A 23,244-nucleotide genomic window follows, 5' to 3' on the forward strand; every position below is an offset into this window, starting at 1 on the left:
GTGCTCCACAGTTGTGGTCTAAAAAACTCAAAGTTATCTGTATCAACAAAGAGATCATTTATATATGGATATAAAATATATAACTGGTCTGTGAACAACCAAAGCACCTGCTCTGAAACTCATGACAGGACTAACACTACTTGAGCACTGACAGCGCTCACGACTCCCTCTGTTGGTTGATTACGGGAACAACTATATAAAAAAAAAAGTTCTGACCATGGTTACTACTGTACTGTTACAGTCAAGCTGCCAAAATAACTGCAGTACTGCTTTGTTCTATGTTCAAATGTGCACCATGAAAGAAAATATGACATTGACTTCATACACATTTAAACAAGATGCTTCAAACTTTTCAATATAAATCGTCTACAGACCAGCAATATGCCCATTACAATACAGACAATGCACCGTTTTATCCCACTCAACAGCTCATACTGATTTATGCCTGTATATTCATCTTCAGTTGAATAAGTCAAGACTGATTTTCACTGCAGAGTCAAGTGTAAATCCAAAGTTGTCACCACAGGAGCTTTTGCTGTATCCTCACATTTGTCTAATACATGCATGGTTTATAAAAAGCAGGACTCAGAAAACAAGATGTTTTTTTTAAACAATAGATATCTGTTTATTGGTTCCCAGGATTTCTGCAGGAAGTTGAGCAGACAACGCTCAAGACAAAAAAAAAGCATGACAGTCCACAATTCAAACATCATAGCCGATGATGCCTCCTTTGCCAATGCACTCTCCGATGTAGAACCACATCAATACTTCAGTGGCCACCAGTCCATTCCTAACTGCATCCTGTGAGGAAACAAAAAATGGATTTAGACTTACTCCTGGAGAAGGACTTTAACCTGTCATTGGTTTCCTTTTGAACTGACTGAATCATGTTTTCATTTTACTCAGCATGAACTTCAACAACTTCAACTTCAGAATAATGCTGATGAATATGCCTGTTGTCACTGGTTCTCATAATTATTTTGCCAGGTTCTGAAATTTAAAAACATTTACAGTCCCCAATGTTTTGTCCTGACCCACTAGAACTTTAAGACATGTTAATTTCAACAACATGAGAATTTAAGTGTGCCAATAATTGGTTACTGTGTGCTGCTGACACCTACGAATGACATAATAAACTCCCACATTTTCATTATCACTGACAGTGATCAACAAGCGTTTCTGATTATGTGACATCCCCTCAAGTGCGAAGTAACTCTATAAAATCTCTAAATCCATAGTACATAATGGTAAATTGTGAAAACACATTGTTAATTGTTTAACTATGATCTTTTGAAGCAAAAAATGTTGGAAGCTTTATGTCAGTTTTAGTTGATTTGCCAAATTTTTGTGAGCTGTACTACTGATATTTTGGCTTCCACCCTGTCCATAAACTCACTGCAAAACAGTTTTCACTAGAAAATTTCTAACATAACTTAAATGAGAAAATAATTTGCAATGACGTCTTTGACTGACCAAGACATTCTTTCTGGGAACATTTTGTCCAAATGCAATTTACAAGATGGTATTTTTTTTAGTGCCAAGAGCAAATATTCCATTCACCTGCATTGTCAGCATTGCATATCTGACAACTGTAACAGTTTGCATGGCTAGAATCAACTAGGAGTAGGTGGGTGACTAGTTTGTTTTTTGCTTTTTTTTACTTTGTCATCTAAGTGAACGTTTCGTACACGTTCAAGATGAAGGACACTTCAAAAAGAATTGTGATCAACAAACTGTATAGTGGTTTTCATTTTGCCACGGGAGTCAAACCCTAATAGCAACACAGTCTTCAATGTGTTTCCTATTCTATCAGGATATCAGAAAGCCTTCAGTTCTAATTAATTTTGAATGTATTGTTTACAACTACAGCCGAGTGTCCTGTCAGTGACAAGTCTTGAGAACCAGGTCTAAAATGAACATGGGACATATATAAACGGACAATTTACGGGAATTTCTAATGCAATGGCATGTCACTGTGTTTTTTCATAGCAAGTACTTAACATGTTTGGAATCAATCGTTGGAGACTGACATAAGTTGTGTATATGTATTTATGTTTGGCAATAACACACGCACCTTCACTGTGGTTTGACCGAGACGGCCTGTCTGGACAGCCTTGACAAGGTTTTTGGCCCCCTCGATGGCCTTGGGGATCTCAGCAGGGGAAGGAGGGACAAGTTCAACACGGGCATAGTACCAGAAGGTTGCTAGCCGTGGTTTGGAGTAGGTGACAGCGGCTAGAAGAGAAGAAATAGTGCAAATATGAGTCTGGTGCTACTTTCCTTTGCTGTGGAATAAAGTTAGCCAGCTAAAGCTATAGAGCTCCCCTACATGCTGATTAGTAGCATTAGCTACATAGCTTTAGGTATAGTCTCAAAGAGTGTAAACAATACAAAACACGCGTACTAAGTAACACACAAGCCAAAGTGTGTAAGGGAGAAAAACGACGTGAAGTGTCAATTCAGCGTTTTCTGCACCGAATAGCATTAGTGACTGTTAGCAACATCCACTTCATTCAACTGATGCCTGGGTGTCGGTGTTATTGACAGCGTCGGCCTAGCTACGTCTTGCCGACTAAGATTATAACGTTACTGCCTACGCACAACTCAGTTCCTCGTTGTTGGATACATGTTGTGATTAATAGTACAACTAATTAACTTACCGCCGACCAGGGTAGGTACTTTAGCGACCAGTTTTTGGACTGCCTGTGCCATGTTGACGCGTTTCTCGAGGCTAACTGCTTCCCCAGATCCTGCTAGCTGACTGAATGTCACCTCCAGGACCAGGACCCGTGAGTGCAGCTGACCACGCAACTGCCTGTACAGAAATCCCGCTAGTCTAAGTCAGACCCTAGACCTTCTCGCATAATTAAGGTTTACATAATGTGACATGTTTATATGTCATATAGCATTTGAACGTTACCATAATTACATAATACAATTTCATTCTCACTCCTCCTATAGCGTCACGGAAGCTAATTGAAGTCAAACCCCTAAGCGCAAGCTGCATTTTTGCCATATGGCCACTAGAGGGCATAGTGGACCACATTGTTTTTCGAACAATTAAAATACGTGTGATGGTTCACCTATGTTTAAGTACATTAAATAAAGACAATTAATACCGGCGTTAATTAGAGACATTTAAAAAGGGATAAAAGTATACATCGATACACTCATTTTATTATGATACTTGCCTAGGTTTAAATATATTCACAGAGAAGATGTGAGATATCATGTTAAGGACATTTTCAACATTCAGCATTTTCTAAGATCCACTCTTGATTGAAGTATACCTTTCCAGGACACATAAAAGGTAAATTAATGAAAGTAACAACACAGAGACTACAAATAGGATGGAGAAGGTCCATCACCTTGGGCATGAGCCATCCATGAAATCGCTATTTTGCCAAGATCTCAACACCTCCAAATTTAGTCTTATCTTTGGTCAGATAAGTTACATGAAAGTCTTTAGTAATTCTGATAAAACATTTCTTGTGCACATCACCACTTTTACATTTATTCAGAAACTTTTATCATGTGTTCATTAATTTTTCACTGGACTATTTTTTTGTATGTATTATGTATTAAGCTATGACATTTGGAGTTCAAATGGCAAATGGTTGGTAAATATCTGGAAACATTACATTTAAAAATGTTTCACAATAGAACAAAGAATGTGTTTTCCATCACAACAGTATTTGTCAGCTCCAAATTACACAAATTACACTCTAACTGTGAGTACAAACCATTTATCTATAATGTTGTATACGTAATACATTAAACACATACACATAACACACTCCCACCTAAAGCAATACAATATGCAATTTTTATATAGCATTAAAGCGCTATAGCAGTGCTTTTCTTCCCATTTAACCCCAGTACTTTACATTGATGCAGAACATTTGTTATTTTTATTAAAAATGTTTTTTTTTTTAGTTTCTGCTTCCACACAGCTTCCATCCATCTCTATAAGAAATGCAGTTTATAAAGATTATGGTCCTTCAAGATGTGGAGTATTTTATTGTTCATATTATATATAAGATCATGTTGCAATTGCTGTCTGAGATTAGATTCTCTAAGTCTCGAGATGTATAACACTGAACCAAAAAATATTTTCATATCATACAAGTTACAAAATTTCTTTTTGGTTTATGAAATTGACACTTTTGCAGTTTCATTAGCTTATGTTTTTCTGTTTCATCATTTGGATTCCTTTGTGAAATCCTGCAATTAGATTAAGGCAATCTAAGAAGATTTTTCTTCTTCAGCTCAGTTTGAAGTCTCCTCAGCAGGTAGTGGTATCGTTGTCACCCACAAAGATGCTAGCTCATCATTTTCTTCCTCCTGCTGAGATAAAGACAAGAAAACATGGTAAACATGGTTTTCACTAATGAACGGATAAATGAGGAAGTGGATTATGTAGCAGATAAATTCTTTTTTTTTACCTCACTGTCACTGATGTCACTGGTGTGTCACTCTACTTCAACTTGTTGTAGCCAGCCTTATCCATGACCAGTAAGGAAAGAAAATGTCCTCCTTCCTTCATGAGCATGATTACATCTTCCAGATATTTCTCCTCCACATTTTGTCCATTGACTTCAATCACCACATCACCCACAAGTAATCCTGCATTCTGCCCAGAGCCCCCAGAAGCCACCTGCAGGGGGGAAAAAAGCAAAATCCTACCACCACATTTGACATAAATGATAATGTCCTGACCTGCTTGTGTCTTGTTTTTTTGCCTCAGAGACAAGGTAACACTGACTAAATGCTATATGATGTTTCATCCCCACCTGGCTGATGAAGGTCCCTGGACGATGTGGGGCACAGCCCAGATGAAAGCCAAACCCCAGAGGGCCTTTTTGGAGAGAACAGCGCCTGGGTTTGCATGAGCTATCCGTGTACTTTTCTCTCTCATCAGCATTGTCCTCACAGAAGAGAAGAGGTGATAGACCCAACTGCAGAAACATAATAACAGAAAGGACCATCCTAAGCATTTGATTATATAAAAACATTGTGTCTCAGAAAAAAACATGCATCTGGTAAGTGATGCCCACCTTGGTGTAAAACTCCATCCCCTGGGGAGTGATGGTGGTGAGTGAGATCTGTTGTCCACTCAGTCTCACTCTGTCCACAATCTCCTGATGCTTCAGTGACTCCACTGACTCTCCATTGACCTCCAGCAGAACCTCTCCATCTTGGATGCCTGCCCTCTCTGCTGGACTGCCAGGTTCCATCTCACGCAGAACGTGATCTATTATTCAAACACAAACAGATATATTTAAGTCAAATCTAAAATCTGGAATGCCTGTGTTTGAGTTTTGCGCCCTTTCTGTCCCCTCACATTTGCGTCCTGATGGCACCTTCTCCAGCTGAAGGAGGACGCCGTAGCCCTCAGAACCACAGACCAGGTGCTGTTTTCTGGGTCTGTAGGGCAGGTTATGTGGAACAGCAATGGTGGGCAGGATGGGCATCCTCTCTTGCTTGTATTTCTTCTCACTCTCGGTGTCAATCACGAGGATGGTGATGTGATCGCCACATTTTTTCATCTACAGCAAAACACATCTTAGTTAAATAACCAGCTTTGAGGTAAAAGAGCGATTTTACGTCTCTGTTTCTGACTCTGATTAGAAAAGCGGGCTGACATCATACCATCCTGCTGAGTGCAGAGTGTGAGAGATCGGACACTGTTGCTCCGTTCATCCACACCAGCCGATCTCCCTTCTGCACCCCCGCCTTTTCAGCCGCTCCTCCAGCAACCAGGTTCACAGAGAAGTGACCTTTCTCTCCTGCAGAGCAGAAACAGGAGAAGCGACAGATTTCATCTTTTCGCCTGATAGACCTGTCATCTCCAACTTTGGATTTGCGATTGTTGCAGCAGCGTTACCTTCCACAGGTGTGAAGTTGATGCCCAGACCTGAGACAGGATGCCTGGGGATGTGGCAGAGTCTGGGTGGTTTGCAGCCCTTGCCCTTGTGCATTCTGGACAGACCTCGAGGGTCCTGACCTCGGGACATAGTCTGCTCATATTCCTTCCCATCCAACACTAACAAACATAACTGGAGTCCACTGAGCTTTATCTTCCGAGCCACCTGATTCACAAAAAGAGAAACAGAGTAATTCCAGTCAGTATTCCATCAGTCCTTTGGAGAGGCTTGTGTCAGTTTAGAGATGTAGTGCTCATTTTACCTCAGGATGAGGAAGATCATCAACATAGCAGTTGTTGACCTCCAGAAGCCTGTCTCCATCTCGAAGGCCACTACGCTCTGCCACTCCACCTGCCACTATATTTCTGATTATGTGACCCTGGCACCCCTTCTCCACCCGCAGATGAAAGCCATAGGACTGCCCTTCCTCCCGTTTGAGGACACACAGACGTGGGCTGGGTGTTGACTCAAAGTCTGAGCAGGAAGAGACAGAAAAGTGCTGTCATCCCCTCTGAGAGTAGAGTTTCCTCATGATCTTATACACAGAAGATAGTCAGAAATTTGTATGCAAGATACCTGAGTCGTCTGTGATGACCATCACTGGGTTGTCTATTCCCTCTTTCGGATTAAATGTAAATTTCCTGCAAAAGGAGACATGCAAGACATTTGGCTTAAGATTTCAGTTACAAATAATTGATGATTGAATTTGGTAAATTGATGTATAGGTAAGAGAAAAAAGAAAGGTATAATATTTTGCTTCTGTTTATGACCCCTTAACTTACACATAAATTACTCTGCAGTGAAAACATCATGCTTAGCTAATGTTCAGCGAAGGTAATGCATAAATTGCATCAGTTAGAATTGACAGTTTCTAGGCAGATTAATTGCACAACCTCACATGTTATCATCAATATAATAATAATAGCATTTATCAGTACATGCAGGGTCTTATCTCAGGCCCAAAGTCTTGAAGATTACTACATTCCAAAAGTCAACATGCCAGGATGAGTCAATTACAATTTGCTTTATTCCAGTCAAGCTGTTTCTACTAAACATTAATGTGATCTAATTTTGGGGAGGCATGAACACTGTATTTCTGTTTCTCCATGTTAATATTATTTTTCTTAGCAGCAGCAGCAGTATAGTCACAGTTTGAAGTGACAGTGAAATCATCAGCACAACATTAGTGCAAACAATCAGATGAAGAGTAGACTTACTCTGTCAACCCTATGATCTCCACCAAACCTTGAAAAACAGAGATCATATCAGTTTAATTGCTTCAACAGAATAAAATTCAGGTGATGACATTTAATATTCACACATTTCCAAACCAGTTTACCTTATTTAAAGTATGTGATATAGTTACCGTAGTTATTTTTAATCTGCATTGATACCGCATACTCCAGATCAAATTTTGCAGCATAGCAACACAAATCAGACATGACATTGTGTCAAAAAGATAATAACTGTCAATCACATTATGGCGTATTCATTTGAACTTACAGCTCCGTGAACGCTTCTGTGGTGATGTCCACTGTGAAACATCAGCTGAACAGTGAGAGTGATATTTGAACCCTAGATGACATATCTGCTGACTTCAACAGTTTAACAGTCATAAAACAGGGTTTGACTTGATGTGACTATCTCAAGTCTTTGTCCTCTCGAGAAGGGGAGGGAATTACAGAACATCAAAAACCCTGAAGGTGCAAATGTCTGGTGAATATGTAAGAGATAAAGAATCCAAACTAGGCAGGAACTTGCACAATCAGTCAATCAAAGTACTTTCACTACTTTCACATAAATAAACATGTATTTTCTAAGTGTGTTATTGCATTCAGCTATCTGGGATATATCAGCGAAAAATACACATAAGCCTTCAAATAAAAACGTTCTGGTCCATGTTTCCCATGTGGCACAGCTCAGCCATCATGCACTGAGCAGGCTTCAATAACAGGCACATATTTAAATGTTTGAGCAACACAGTGAACTCATGACATCCATGGGTAGGACTGAGTCATTATCATTATCCTTATCCTGGATCCAAGCTGTGTGCTTCACCTCTTATGTAAATTAGGCTGTCTGTTCTGTGTCTGTGTGTAAACTTTACATAGACGACACCGTTCTGCTATTCTCCAGATGCAAAGATACAGATTACAGTCACATGTTTCCACTCTGGCTGTTTGATATCGAGTTGGTCACAGACTACAAATAGCTTGGCATCTGGCTTATTTAGACATTTACATTAAATATCACAAAATAAACATGATGTGCAGAAACAGCTGCTGCAGAGAGAGGACTGTTGAAGCAGTTTTCCTCTCAGATCTGGATTAGGAGACTGTCAACATGCTGCAGCCTCCACCCTGGGGGCCTGAGACTCTGCTCTCAGAGCCATTACTGGTGGTGATTTTAACACTCACCACTGTAATCTGTATGATAAACTCAGCCGGCCTTCCCTGTCTCAGAGGTAATGAATAATAGCACTTATTTATCCACAAAGGCCTTGCTGCTGTGGCACTCTGGCCTGCACTTACCCTGCTCCAGTGATGGTTAGACATCCTTGAATCAGAACTGATCCTGGACCACTGCACTGACAGCAAAGACAAACTGCTTTTGCTGTCAGTGCAGCGGTCACGTACAATAATCTGCAATGTCTTCAAAAAATGAAAACACTTCAGCATCTCTGTACCTTCTTATCATTGACAGTCTGTCCTTGTCGTTTGTTGCTATTATTGTACCAGCCTGTTAACTGGGCTTTGCCATAAAAGAGCCTGCGTGTACTCAACCAACCTACCCTCAATACATAAAGGTTAAATAAAAGTAAATGTACAATTTGCCCACGGTTACTCATCTCCCCACACTCGCCATTAGGAGGAATGAAACAAATAAAACACTAAGCGTCACTGCCCTCTGCACTGCTTATCTGTTTGGTTCACCATGTCAGTGAGACCGAGTCCTTGTTTTTCAGACACAGTGTGAAAATAAAAACTGTTACCGTGACGTACCACACTCAGTAACTCTCTGCTCCCGGATGAAATCAATCTCTCACATCACATCTACATGGCTAAGCAGCCCCTCTCCTGAATAGCTTATACCACAGGCACTTCGGTGCAGCTAATGGGTCACTGTTTGCTCTTCCCCACCATAAACATTCCTTTTTGGGTTCCAGGGTATCGTGACCCTCTGTATACACACAAAGACAAGCTGTTGGCTCTGTTGAATAGTGACAATTGGCTTTTTTACTTCATAAAGAGGAGAATTTTAAGTTATGAATGGTGTTAGAAGCACCTTGGAAGCACTGTCCAAATGGATAGGTTGAACTTGTACAACAAGAAGAGGTACAGAGATCAAGTCAAGCATTCTGTTTGAAATCTATATTTAGGCATGTAGACAATGGTTGTTAACTCTGTGTGGTCCAAATTTGGCCTTGAATGCAGCACAGTTCAATATAAACATGTCACAAAAGTTCAAAATTTCTTTTTTGATATATAGATACAATAAAATATATGGACAAAAAGGACAACACAATTGCCACAGCTCACACAAGATAGCTGGAAAACACAGATTAACTCTGCTCATACAGTTTGAATGTGAATGTATTACCTGTACTTGATCTCATGCTGTGTCTCTTTCCCATCAGGTCAGCAGTCAACCATACTGACAAATGTAACAGTGCGAGTGCGTTCAAACATTTATTCTGACCCCAGAGAGACTCCGCCCATTGAGGGACACCAAGCTTAATGTTTAATCTGTGGGGAAATTTTGAGGACACGCACCTCTACCTGCTTTGCATTGTACCGAGGACTGAGAGTATGAAGCCCAACAAGATCGTTCCCTACTGTTCTGTCTCAATGAATGACTTGCGTCTTGTTATTCTACAAAAGTTAGTTATTTGTCCACGTGTGAGGATTATATCTGCGCCTGTTCCCACGAGAATCACATCCAAGACTGACAGTGCGAAGGCCAAAGCTCAGTGACAAGCTGCACAAACATTACAATAAAATTAACAGAGTAGTGATTTACAGTTGGGCTGACGTGAAGGAATGGTGCTGATGCTCAAGGTGAGCATGACTGAGAAGTGACTGAAGGGAAATATAGAGAAAGGGAGGATGAAGGAGGATGATGAGAAATCAAAGCATTATGACTAGTCATAATGTCAAATAGTCATTTCAGTTGGAGGTGATTATCTGGGTTCATGCCACCATATTTGCATGGAATTCTTTTGCTAAATTAATTGCAATGCCTCTTCTGTCAGCATTCTACAGTCAGCCCTCGTGTGTGTGTGTGTGTGTGGGTGGGTGGGTGGGTGTACATACGTAGGTCTACATGTGATTGCTCCAAAACAAGCACAACACAGTGTCACAGCACGAAATATGTCACTTGTATTGTTCTCTGGGTTACAAATGTGGCGACAGCAATGAATCTTCATTTGGAGACCAGGAAAAAGTAGTAAAGGTAGTAGACTTTTTAAGGGGATACCATGCTGCCTTTCAGGATAAATTACATATACTTGTGCAGAGTCAGATTGGTGTTGCTAGCCTTAAGCATGCATTTAGATGCTGCTAGGGAAGTACAGTATACCAGGATTTGGTAGAGAAGTTTGCTGGTGGATAGATTATCATTACCTTCTGTGGTAATAGAGACTCAACAGGTTCATACAGCGGTGCATATGCGTATTCTGCTGCCAGAAAATGACATTATTCTGTGCAGGCTAGTTCTTAAACCACCAATTCATTTTCCACTAAAGAGACTTCTAACACAGTTTTCTATCTTTCAGGAATTAGACAAGCAGTTTGTTCAGAGATCATATTAACTAGTGCTGTACAAATTAAACTGCACCAAAAACATAGTGTCACTCATAAGAGCACAAGACACTCTTCAACAAATGAAAACAGTATCTAGTTAACCATGTCTCATTGAAGCCTCGGTCCACTAGGTGGCAACAAAATCCAATAATCCAATGAAATATGTGCAATGAAAACAGTTTTACAATTTTTAAAGGCTGAGGAAAAATGTATTTGTTGATACTTCATCATATTCTGGTATTCACGACAGGCTAAGTCAACAACAAGCTCTAAAGGAAGTAGTGAGGAGAAAAGTAAGAAAGAAATAGGTCTGACTGCCCCATTGCAGGATGTGATTCTTGACTTTTAGTGCAGCAATGGCAGGTGACTCACATCGATGTTTTACCAAAGTGCAAAGGCAGCAACAGGGTCCAAACGTTGAGCAGTTTACCATTCAGATAATTCATCAAAATGATTTGACCTCATCGGGTTAGGGATCGGTATTTGTAACCAGTGACAAACTATTATGCCTCTTGCTTGCAAGGTGCAAAGGCCCACATACAGTCAATTAGTAACTTCACCTGCACTAATGTTCAAAGGTTAGGCTGCAATATCATTTGTGGAAATGAAATGAAGCTATGGTGACTCAAGATGAGCTGTGCAAGCATTCAACTTAGCACATAGACACGCACTGCAAGAGGGAGGGGAATGAACTTGCACCTGCCAAATGACAGGCAAAAGAGAGAGAAATAGCTGAAAGTATATTTGCATACAGAATGTTTGTGTGATGACATCCTCTAACCTCTGGCTTGTTAAAGTGGAGCAGTTAAAATGATACAGAAGAGAGAGGATGGAGACAGAGACAGAGAGAGAGAGCGAGCACATTAGAGCCAATAGGGCTTCTATGGGACTTTTCAATCCTGGTTCCGGATCCAAGTGTCAGTCCTGCTCAGTCATCCCTGATGGGATCCTCCCAGCCACAGGAAGACACAGAGCTCCCATCTGTGCCTAAATCCTTGCCAAAGCACTGGAGTGCACTAACGGTCATAAATCTGTAAAGGAGACAGTTACCTTTTTGTAAGCATGATTCCATTTGCTACGCACACTGTATCTCAAGTCCAAGCATGGCTGCTCTTCTGTGGACCTCACTTGACTCCTTGTTGAGCTGCAGGAGATGAGACAGATTAAATAGAGATGGGGAAATGTTACAGTAAAGAGTCTATAAGGAAAGACAAGGGCAAATGCTGCAGAACTACTGCTGCTCTTCGCTTTGCACAAAGCCTGAGGCTACGCTCAGCCTAAGTGGGCCTGTGTGACATCCTTGCAGAGAGTCCAGAGGCCACTCTTTTATCGTGACACACATGGCTCCTCTGTCGGCGTCTGTGTCTTGTGTTTCCTCGGTCTGTGAATCCATGGCAACGGCAGCGTGAATGGTCCATTCAGGACCTCCTCCACTACACCCTCTGCCTTTAAAACTATAGATCAGCAAACAAACTGCATAGTTGGTTTGGTCCAGGTTTAGACCTGGTCCCAGGTGCAAGACAGCAAAAGAAATAATCTCTTTAAATTCATGAAAATAGGATGAAATGGGACAACTGCTGTTTATGCTCCAGGCATAAAGTGTCATCTCATTGGAGACTGATGTCCTCTGAAATTCATTCATTTATGCCCCAGAGTGCAAAAACAGTCATTTGATTATTGACTCTTTTGTTGGCTCTAACATGTACAGAAATCAAAATATAGTAATTTTAGAGGGTTTATTTGTACACTTGCTGTCAAGAACAGATAATTGTGGTACAGCAATTAAATGCAGTATCCTCTATTTTGGTATGAATTAGTTTAGGATTTGACGTAAAAACATTGGTGACTGTCTTTGTGAGTTTTAAAAGAAGTATTTAACTCTAGATTTACTTAACATGAATATGGCGATGCAGGTTTACAATGCAGAAATTCTTTCTGGAATATTTTTGAAATTATATAACCTACTCTGACACTTCCCCTTAACATTTTATTGTGAAATATTTTGTTCTGATTTTTTTTTCTTTCTTTCTTTTTTTATGGAGCTTTGGCCAGAGAGTCCTTCTGGATGGATCACAATCCAGATGTTGTCTGTAGGACTCTGATGCTCTTGAGACAATTCATTGTTATGACACCACAGAAAATAGCAAAAGTAACAACAACATCATGGGGAATTTCAACATCATTTGTAATCCAATTTAAGACCATTTCATTTACGCATGTGTTTATGAAAATAGCTTGATTTGTGATCTGTTGATGAATCTGCAGTGAATGCTCACACCTCCTTTACTTGTTCATGTCATTTACCCTCAAAAACCTGACTGAATAGTCTGCACATTAGATTATCTTGTTTCTAACATGGGGGTTGCAATGCAAATTTCATTGACATGTCATGCTCAATGACAATAAAGAAATCTTGAATCAGTAGATTATTGACACTGATATGGCTTTTCATTTGGCTCGCATCTCTATACCAGTGCTTTTAACACAAAGATTGACTTATTTTCACTGTTATTATTCAGTAGATATTAACACAATGAAATTTGTGTAAAAAAAATGTATTCTGGATTGCAGTCTTACTCTGTCATGCATCCCCACCTATTTGACAAACAACTTCTCAGATATTCATTGCATGAACACAATTTTTATTAAATAGAAGTCTGTTTTCTACAGTTTTTATATATGAAATAGATTTTATAAAACTCTATAAAACAAGTTTCGGGACCTTACTTCATTCCCCAGGCATCATGATGCGTGACAAATACAATGTGCTAATTTTTCTGATGGCTCAGCAGAATGACAGCTCTGCTAAAGGGTCAGCTCATTTGAGGGATGCTTTCCCAGCATTCAGTTTTACATTGAGCAATAAGGTAACATCCTCTGCCAACAGAAATTGTGGATGTAAAAAAGGGGAAATGATCACTTGGGTGCACACTCCACCCAACAGATATTGCATGATTCTGACCAAAACACACAAAGCCTGCTTACAGACTTTGAGGAAGATGTCACTATGTCACACTTATTTCTTATATTTAAAATGATATTTCTGTGCCAGAGGGACAATTTGGTTCTCAAAAATGCATGTATTTTGTTTTTCTTTGGCAAATAGTTTCTTTAGGACAGCTATGCCAGTGTAAAGAAGCTGTCAGCTTAGCCACTTATATCATGAAAACAGTTGTATGAAACTCTACAGTATACAGAATGTAGTGGGACAGTATACTTACTGCAGGCACGTGTTCATATACATATGATAGTTTTGTTATTGATATTTTGATAGCAATGTGCATCCATAATATCAGTGTAGGCGAAAGCTCATTTCTTTAAACTAAACTGACCATTAACATCTAACAAAAGCTAAATAAATCAAGGCAATTAATGGTCATATAATTAAATAAAGATGGGATTAAGAAAGTAACGCTTCCGACTGACAGCATATGAAATCTAATCTAAATACAATTAATGCTGAATAGATAGTTTTGAGTAGAAGAAAAAGTTGAATTTCTGGCTTGCCTTCAGAGTGTTCTAATTGGCTGAGAGGAACAAGTGTACAGCACGTGGGACTGACGTTAATTTACAAAGACGAATGATGTGGCAAAAATCAAAGGGTGAATAGAAAGAAGTAGTTCCAGTTTTACATTGGTTCTTCAATATTTTTTTGTTCAAGTCTTGTGCTGCTGTTTCGTATTTTAAATAAAATATCAAATACTGTAAATCCACATATGAAATTGTGATTATAAACGCCTTAATGTACTTTTTAAAAAGTGTGACGGCGTATTCATCCGCCTTATTGAGTGCACTTTCATTTCCGGGATGTTTTCTCTGCTGACCAACCTCCACCGCCATTGCAGGTTCGGGGAGTCGGTGTAGTGGCAGTCAGCCGTTAGCCTGGGGAAGCCAGCAAGTAAATAGTTTAGGGACAAATAAGAAAGTACCATCACACCGACAGTACGTTATACACAAGGCTTAGAATTGATTAATTTCAACTTTAGACTAGAGGCTCCCTGGCTGTCCGGCTAGGATCTGAGAGAGAAGAAGCCGTAGTTTGTTAGCATTAACGTTAGAAGAAACCGGAGGAGAGAGAGAGAGAGCAACCGCCATGTCTCAGGTCCTGCCTATTCGCTTTCAGGAGCACCTGCAGGTATGTGGATGAATGAATGGTTAAATTGTTCGGTAAAGTTTCTCTTTCAGTCGCAACCGCTATGAGATACTTAGTGGCTCCAGAGACTTTTGAAACAGAAGTTTGGGATTGCTAACAAGCTAAGTTAGCTTTTCCGAGCTATGCTAACTAGCTTGGCAGGGTGGATGACGTTTATCTTAGTTAGCATCTAGCCTTCTTGCTAACACTTTGACTAGCCACCCTTGTTCGTGATATAAATGTCGAAAGTCTGCAACACACAAATTGGAGACATATATATTTTGCTATTAAACGGTAATCCGAAACGTTGTGTTAATCTAACGTCAACCCTTATTTTTAAAATTACATCGACCATGATCAAATTCTCTGAAAAAACTATCAGTCTTCCCGGAATAGTCGTTGCTATAGCACAGACAGTCACTGTCAATGCTGCGTTAAGAATGATTGTTTAAACCAGTATAAATTCAGCATTTACTCAGTATTTTGTTAACTTTACTGAAATGATTGAATCGCATTATGTGCACCGCTTGCCATCGCCGTGTAACGTGACAGCCAAATGAAAAGTGAAAATATTAATCGTGTGACATCGACATGTTCTAAAATATGGATTGCCCTGTAACTTTGAAAGTGATTGTCCTCAGAAGAATATCACGTTGGCTGGTTGTAGAAACGGTCATGTGGTGTGTTGGCTTGTCTGATAGCTATCCGACTGCCCATGTTGAATGACTTTGCCAAAGTTGGCCGAGGCTCAAGCATTCGCTGAGAATGACTTCTGTTTCTATTGAATCATTTTTTGTAGCAGGTGAGGCAAACTCTTCATTTAACATTTCAGTAATAACAGTGCTGTTGCACATTATTTGTAGTAGTAGACATAAAGGTGTATTCCTCGGTTGTGCAGCCCTGTGTACTATTTGCACCGTGCTTGCTACTTGGTTTAAAAGGCCACACCTATTACCATAACCCCAGTCAAACTGCCAGTCGGTCAGGTTGAGGAAGCAGAAACATTCATGGCTCCCCAAGCTTATGGATTCTGGACTGCATACTTTCAAGATGTAATGAATAAATTATAGCGACTTTTGGTGTTTCAGTCAAGCTTCAAATGAGACATGTGATCTGTCTACCTCTCTGCTCTGAGAGGATCATTTGTGTATTCAATCTTTTTTCATATTTTTTCTCGCCTGGAGTCTCCCAGCCTTGTGGGGCTGATGTCTTTGGGCCTAAATGTAAACAATTTACTTGTGATACAAGCTGTTTTTGTTGTTTGTCCAGTTTTCCACAATTTCTAAGAGGTGCTGTCTCTGCTCACACTTAGTAATGATAACAGTGTATGACAGTGACCCCTGGAAGGAGGTCAGAGGTCATGGTCAGTGCAGTTGGAGTTGATTGTGACTTTCACGATCTTGTTCAGTGACAGTTCAATAAAGTGAATGTTTGATCTTATTATCTTCCTGCTACTACCAAACATAAACTGTTTATACAGATCTCATGAGAATAGTGAGTATGGTGCTGTTTTTGTTCAAAGCAGGTGGATGCCTTCCTCAGACTTAGTCATTTTTATTAGCGGTTAATGATAAAACAAAAGACTTGCAAGAATTCCTCAAAAACTTCACCGAAGTGACAGAGCAGCACAGCACTCTGTGTTATTGCAATCTTATTTTATGTGATAGCAATTGATGAGTTAATATGTAGGCCTATGAAAAGAGATTGTATGGAGACTGATCTTCACAAAGCTATGCAAAGGTCTTTTGTTCATACAGTTACAATGAAATTATTATGGATGGCTTTTTAACTCCTGTGTTAAGTCCTCTTGATTGCAGGAGTGGGAGTGAAAAGAGAGCAATACAGAAGCCTTGAATCACTGTGAGTTATACGCATTAAAATTGAACTAATATTTTACCGTCAGCCAAGGGAAAGGCTTGTGTAATCATCCTCTGACTCTACATATTTTCAGTGAAACAATACTGGAAGAATTTGAATTTAAGCACATTATTTCATTCAAGGAACCAGTATAATTCACAACTCTTCTTGTCATTCATACATGTTACATATTTTACGTTTATGGACATCTTTTGCATATCAATGCAAGAAGTTGTTGTACCTCTCTCTGTGCTTTCACTGATTTGTGTCATTAGCACAGCACAAGGTCATTTTGTGTGACTAATCAACTCCCAAGAGATCTCCAGCAGCCACCTATCACTAATGCATGACCTGCATATGCTGTTTCATGAATGTTTCACACCGTATATCACTTGAGCAGATAATGCAGAATATTAGAGCTGGATGATATGACCTAAAATCTATATGAGGATAATTTGTCACGAGTACCACAATAATTACAAATATTTTCCTTTTTTTGTAATGGTTCATTTTTGATTTGTCCATTAAGACTTGTTGGATGTCAGTTTGTCAGGTATTGTGAGATGCTGACATAGTTCCTTACAAAAGCACCCAGAGAGCAGAAGGGAAGTCCTCCTAACTGGCAGAGTACAGTCATAGGATCCTGGAGAGACGAACCTAACATCAGGCCGTAGTTCTGCTTCGGTGCTGTCATGATTTTTCACACAGCTATTACAGCATGCATGCTCAGCAAAGCAGGTTGAGATACTACAGTTTTTTTTTTTAACAAGCCTTGTTTGCTTTACCACTTATGCAGAAAGTTGAACCCACTTGATAACTGTGATTTTGATCATTTTGATATTTTGACTCTCCAGACAAGATATCAATGGAGTCACTATTTCCCATTTCCTTTGTACAAGAAGCTGCTGTGTATATTTTTTTTAACTAATGCTTCAACAAAAACATGTCTTTGAGAGGCTTTAAACTTCTGTAGATTGTTGTGATAAGTTTTTTTAACAGTGGCCTTTTTAAAAATGACATTTTTTTTAGGCCTCAGAGTTATCTTGGGGCAATTACAGGTGACATTAAGATTGTATTGTGCAGTTGATTACAAGCTAATCTCTCATTTCTGCCAAGTCTCGTTAAACAACTCAAAGAACTCCGATTATGTATGTATTGGTTAAAGATGCTAGTATAAGTAGTGAAGAAGTTCATGTTAAATGTTCTTATACCAAATCTTCCATGAAGCTGTCTTTCTTTGTATGTGATGTAGATAACCGCAAAGCACTGGTAGTACTAATACACTATGTTTAAATCCTAAGTTTTAAACAACCCTTTTGCCATATTGAGATAAACATGGTCGGATCCTTCAAAATTAAGGTAATACTAAATAAATAATTTGTTGTACTTACTACTATACAGAGCCATCTCTACATTGGCTATGACAGCATAAAAGTAAGCATTTACCTCAGTCTGTCCTCTATCTCTCTCGTCTCCCTCCCCCTCAAACTTAGCAGTTGTGTGTCTTCTGTCATCCGGTCAACTTGCATAGCTTGCATTTTTATATGTCATCCATTTATATAGTGTAGTGTAGACTGCAGTTAAAGAACTGCAGTGGCACGAGTGTCAAGTAAAATACCTGTAACTTAAGGCTAAGTTTTCTCATGCAACATAGTATATGCACTGACTTTTTTTTATGGGTCTGCACTTAACTTTGTACACTTATCTAAGCAAACTGAAAATATGTAATGTAAAAAGAATGAATGAATGACCTTCACATACACTACCTACTCCCCAGGATGTTATCAGTGTTATTGTTATGAGCAATCAGCTACCTGTATCAATTAAAACTGGTCCTGATACACATCCCTTCCTGGGAGTGGGCTGCTGTAATAGTTAAAAATGGCTATTGGGTCCATGTAATGATACTACAGTCCCCATTCTGTTTTGACAAAGGATCCCTTTGCAAATAGTATTTAGTAGGCAGGGTTTGATAAGCCAGGTTTCCTTTCTGGAGCCAAATAGGCATTGTTGATGATTTGTGGAGGGAAAAGCAAAAGCTTAAGCTTATTGAATAGTGTGTTAATTCAGCACAGTATTTCACATACAAGTCTATAATGACATGTTGCTGTTAATTTACTGCATACGTGGATATTTTGTAAGTATACACAGTAATCGGTTATGTTTATAAAACATGTCATCAGTTAACTCTTCTGGCTAAACCAATGACAGAACACCCACCAAGAGCCTTATTGTTAAATGTGAAATATAGTTCACATTTTGGAGGGTCTCCCCAGAACACCTATCTACACCACCTAACTTTTTTTTCTTATTTAGACGTTGATGTTGTCATTCCTAACAGAAATTAAAACATTTTACTGACTAAACTTATGACACTGTCTGTCCATCGTAAACATCCATTAGGAGTTAGTTACCTTCAGGGCACAGTATCCTCAGACCCCACCAGTCAACTTTATGAATTAGATGTTATTATATTATTCCAAAAGGAATAAGATAAGGCTGCTAAAAAGGGAATTCATTCAAATATCATGTTTTGGAAGGTGGATGACAGCCATGTATGATTTGGCAGCACCATTGTTCCGTTATCTAAAGAAAACCAGGGTGTTTAAGAAATTTTCCCAGAATACTGACTTTGTATGAGAGAGAAAGAATAAGTGTAATTGGTAGTCATGTGCATTATATAAATGTGCATAGTTTTAAATAAGATGTTTGTGGTCTGAGAAAGGATTTATTTCCCTGAATATTCTGCAAAGATGGGACATTAAATCTGGCAGTACTGACACAAATTGTAAATGCTGCTGTTTGATAGTAAATTTAACTTGTAACGGTATCGGTCAATACTGTACATCGGTCGAAAGGAGCTTTCAATGTCAGGAACAAAATTTCAAGCAAAATCAGTGATTCTCCCAGTATATTTTTCTCTCCACCTGACTATATCCGCATGTCCGAGGGGGGGTTACTTCAAAGAATTGTATCCAGTTCTTTGATTGACCCTATCTACTGTCGCTACAGTTATCTAGCAGCAAGTGCAGTGTTTCCACTGGTAACATTTATCCATGGTAGTAGCATTTCACACAACTCTGCTTTGGAAAATGCAGGAGATGCTGTACTAACATTGCATGAACAGGGGCTTTTTATTTCTCTTCTGTGACAGCATAATGCTTATCTAGATAAGTTACGGCTGACTAAAGTAACTTAACTACCTCGTATGGTATACACTGCAGCAACGTGCTGGCACTGGGGGAGACTCACTTCCTACAACAAACCTTCTAGTCTACGTCACACGACCCTAAAAGGGGCCTGGTGGCTTTTTGCAGGTTAGAAAAATTGGGCTGTTGTTGCAAACTAATGTTCTGCCATCTTGAACATTGACCAGTGAAATTGGTTGTTGTTATTACATTTAAAATAAATTCTGTCATATTTGACCATATGGCCTTCGTGGAGTGTGTTGCAAAAAATTATGTATCACTTATATCACGTCGGTTGATACTATGTAGCTTATCTTTTAAAACAAGAAAATGAAAAATGGAAATGACATTTGTCAGGGCATAGAACTAATGATCTGCTGATCATTGACTTGATAGGCACCGTGCTGGAAAATAATTGAATTGTTACCTTAATATTGAAAGTCAAATCAAATTGGAGAATGTTGATCCTTCCATTTCTGTATGTATTGTTTGCCTGGTGGGAAGCGCATGCCATGCTCACCTTACAAGGTTTGCATGTTGCACTTTGAACTGTGCTGGTAACTTACCAGCTGATATCTTGTGACAGACTGTTGAGGATGCAGATCTGCTGAACACTTGACATTCTGCAGCACTGTGTAAATGTATGATAAAGCATGCATTTGGGGGAAAAGGGAAACTGCAATCCCAAAACCACCTCAGCAGAAGTGGCCTGAAGTGGAGATGGATGGGGTCCAGAAAGACATGCATTCCTTCCTGTGACCTCCGCCCCCCCTTATCTAACAGTGAAGGCAGCCCTCTTGCTCCTCACCCCTGGGCTGGTCACATGTCCCCCACCAGTGTCACATGGTCGTGGAGGAGGCAGAACTGGGCAGGCCTGTTGTTTCAGTCGTGGTAGACAATGGGTCCCTGGTTTCCTGTTGTGGAGCACTGCAATGAAGTGCTGCAAGCCTCAGCACATTACATAGCACATCCTTCCCTGCCCTGCCTTGAACTTTACATGTGTGGGACACATACAGAGGGCTTTTTTCTGCTGAGCAAGATGCTGCTTTCCTTTGAAGGAAGAGCATACAGGTTAAATCAACAGATGGTACTCCCCTGGGATGCTTCAGAATAGTTCAAATCCACTGACTCATTTCTTATCTCTGTGAGATTCCTTGGCAGCCATCAGCTCAATTTAATGGCTTTTAAGGGAAATTTACTCAGTGTGACTCTCCTCCAAGCTGGATGGCTGTCCTCTATGGATCAGTTCAATTGAGCAACACAATCCTTGCTAGGGCTGCATGATCAGTTATTTGTATGAGGCAAGAGTTGCATTAAAAAAAATTTCTTTATTTTGGGACCCATTTTAAATGTATGCCTGATATAATGCACTATTTACAGCGAAGCTTTCAATGATCCACAAACTAAAGAACAATTCAAAGATGTAATTTTATGCTAGAGTTAATGTTTTCTACATTTAAGTTGAAGTACTTTGTTTTTTAATTCCTTTAAATTATTTCAGACACTAGGAAGCATTGTTCCTTTATAAATCAGGACAGGTACAAATAAAACAGCCTTTCTTAGTGTGTTATATTCACAGCATAAACTGTTTGCGTTTGATTGTGCAGTATCACCAGTATAAGCCAAGATGATCCGTAGGCCTCACTTAAATTATATGCAAGTGAACTCTATGTCAGGATGTTCATTACCTCACTTTCCCATTAGTTCTCATTCACTGATGAAAGGATAGGAACTGCTTGGACTTTTGCTGATGTGTTTTGGTTCCTCTCCATAGTGCTCTTGCTCACACTCACTGTGAATAGAGCTGATAATAGCAGAGGATCCTGCCCTATGATCCAAGCTCCTACTGTGCCCTCAGAAAGAAGATTTATTGCTTTTAGTCCTTCTATGATATATAGAGGAGGGTTGTGAGTGTTTACATGCTTGGCTGCATAATTTGAAGTCTGTTGTTTCCACTGCTATGTTCAGTAGTGGTGTTGTGTTACACCACCTGATTTTATCTTTCATGGACTTGAATGGCTTAATTTCATTAAGTACTTTGATAACATGTTGTAGTGCAAAAGTGTCAACTGTGACATTCTTTATCGTAGTTGTGGTATATCATATGTCAACTCATTCCTGCAAGCAGTAGTAGATTATCACAAGTTAGCAATTATTGGCACTCACCTGACACTGCCTTGATAAAATTCCTGTATGCCTAACTAGCTGTCTTCTTTCCTGGTTGACATTAACCTAGACGGTTTCACAGAGGCTCCCATCCTTTGACGTATTTACATAGCAATTTTGTCTCTGCCTCTCCTGCAAAAATAATGCCTTGCAGAGACACTAATTTGGGACATGCCCTACTATAATGTCATATCATTGAAGAAGCAGTTCTGAAAATGATTAGAACTGAGTGAGGCAGAGAGGTGGAATTAATGGTTTGTCAAGGGACTAATGATAGTAATGCATAATGTAATGAGTGAGTCACCCTGCCTTTTGCTGGTATTTTGTTGCGGCTGGCTAGCTGGCTGAGTTTTGTAACATTAGCTCTCTGGTGCTCATGTGAGTTGATTGTGGTATTCCTACTTTTGACTGTGCTTTTTTCTCTACTTACAATCTTCATACTACATGCTTTCCTCATCCTTTCAAAGTATTAGACATTTTGACTTTCATTAGTAATTCCTTTCTAAACTGCCCAATACACTCAACCGATTTGCTTGTTTATCATGCTAGAGTATAATTGACACTCTCCTCATTCTTTCCTTTGATTGCTGTGCAGTCTCTTTTGTGCTGTTTTCTCGCTACCTTGTTGTTAATTAGCTGCTGATGGATTGAAAAGTTTTGGGCTAGCATCTGCCCATCAACGCTTGTGCTAAAAGCTAAGCTAAAAGTAGCAACACCAAGGCCAGTGCAAGCTAGACTAAACAACTAAATGATTTTCCACATTGGTTGTAGCTCCACTGGTTTGACCTGCTTTCGCCCAAATTCCTGCTTATTGATGTCACAGCAGCTTTAGCCCACAGCAGTGTTTTACTATAAGGTTTCCATAGCAAGCCAGTCGACAGACCAAACCGTGGTGTGGTTTGTCTTCCAGCAGTGCAACATCTGTCTGTTTATTGTCCTTTATTCCAAGGGACAGAGGTTCCATATTCATTGTGATAAGGCTGTGCCGTTCTTTCCTGTTTTACGAATGCTTTTCATTGTGAATGAAAGGGCTTCCTGCTGATCCCAGAATAGATGGCAGATGGTAGTGAGTGAGAGAGAGCACGTAAATCTGTCTAGAAAACTATTGTGTAATAATAGATGATAACCCTCCTCTTGTGCTTAATACGTAGACATGCCTCAGTCTGGTTTGC

At 39.6% G+C, this 23,244-nt stretch overlaps 3 protein-coding genes across 4 annotated transcripts in view; 1 reads left to right on the forward strand and 2 right to left on the reverse strand.

Annotated features, from left to right (window-relative positions):
• Positions 1 to 619: 619 nt before the first annotated feature.
• Positions 620 to 2,817, reverse strand: atp5l (ATP synthase, H+ transporting, mitochondrial F0 complex, subunit g). The gene is made up of 3 exons (XM_041952312.1): positions 2,661 to 2,817; positions 2,075 to 2,235; positions 620 to 801 (listed from the first exon to the last, which is right to left on the reverse strand). Exons 1-3 carry the CDS (start codon positions 2,710 to 2,712, stop codon positions 703 to 705), a joined length of 312 nt encoding a protein of 103 aa, XP_041808246.1. The 5' UTR covers positions 2,713 to 2,817; the 3' UTR covers positions 620 to 702.
• A 794-nt stretch (positions 2,818 to 3,611) lies between these two features.
• On the reverse strand, positions 3,612 to 10,593 carry pdzd3b (PDZ domain containing 3b). The gene is given in 13 exon segments (XM_041952712.1): positions 3,612 to 4,347; positions 4,446 to 4,465; positions 4,468 to 4,657; positions 4,794 to 4,958; positions 5,058 to 5,254; positions 5,345 to 5,549; positions 5,653 to 5,789; positions 5,888 to 6,092; positions 6,190 to 6,401; positions 6,504 to 6,568; positions 7,145 to 7,172; positions 9,528 to 9,673; positions 10,550 to 10,593. Coding segments are annotated over 13 exon segments (1,692 nt in total). The 3' UTR covers positions 3,612 to 4,269.
• A 3,969-nt stretch (positions 10,594 to 14,562) lies between these two features.
• The window catches only part of cltca (clathrin, heavy chain a (Hc)), a 34,168-nt gene continuing 25,486 nt past the window's right edge, over positions 14,563 to 23,244 (forward strand). For both annotated transcript variants that reach the window (XM_041953100.1, XM_041953101.1), the window contains exon 1: positions 14,563 to 14,864. In XM_041953100.1, coding sequence (XP_041809034.1) covers positions 14,823 to 14,864 — 42 coding nt within the window. In that variant the 5' untranslated portion in view covers positions 14,563 to 14,822. The remainder of the gene's footprint in view (positions 14,865 to 23,244) is intronic.

The sequence above is a fragment of the Chelmon rostratus genome, chromosome 14 (genome assembly GCF_017976325.1).
Source record: "Chelmon rostratus isolate fCheRos1 chromosome 14, fCheRos1.pri, whole genome shotgun sequence".
Lineage (NCBI taxonomy): Eukaryota > Metazoa > Chordata > Actinopteri > Chaetodontiformes > Chaetodontidae > Chelmon > Chelmon rostratus.

Coding starts and splice junctions, on each gene's coding strand:
- atp5l (XM_041952312.1), bottom strand. CDS start 2,712: ATGGCACAGGCAGTCCAAAAACTGGTCGCTAAAGTACCTACCCTGGTC. Junction 2,236..2,660: donor AGTACCTACCCTGGTCGGCG/GTAAGTTAATTA, acceptor CTTCTCTTCTAG/CCGCTGTCACCTACTCCAAA. Junction 802..2,074: donor TCGGTCAAACCACAGTGAAG/GTGCGTGTGTTA, acceptor GTTTCCTCACAG/GATGCAGTTAGGAATGGACT.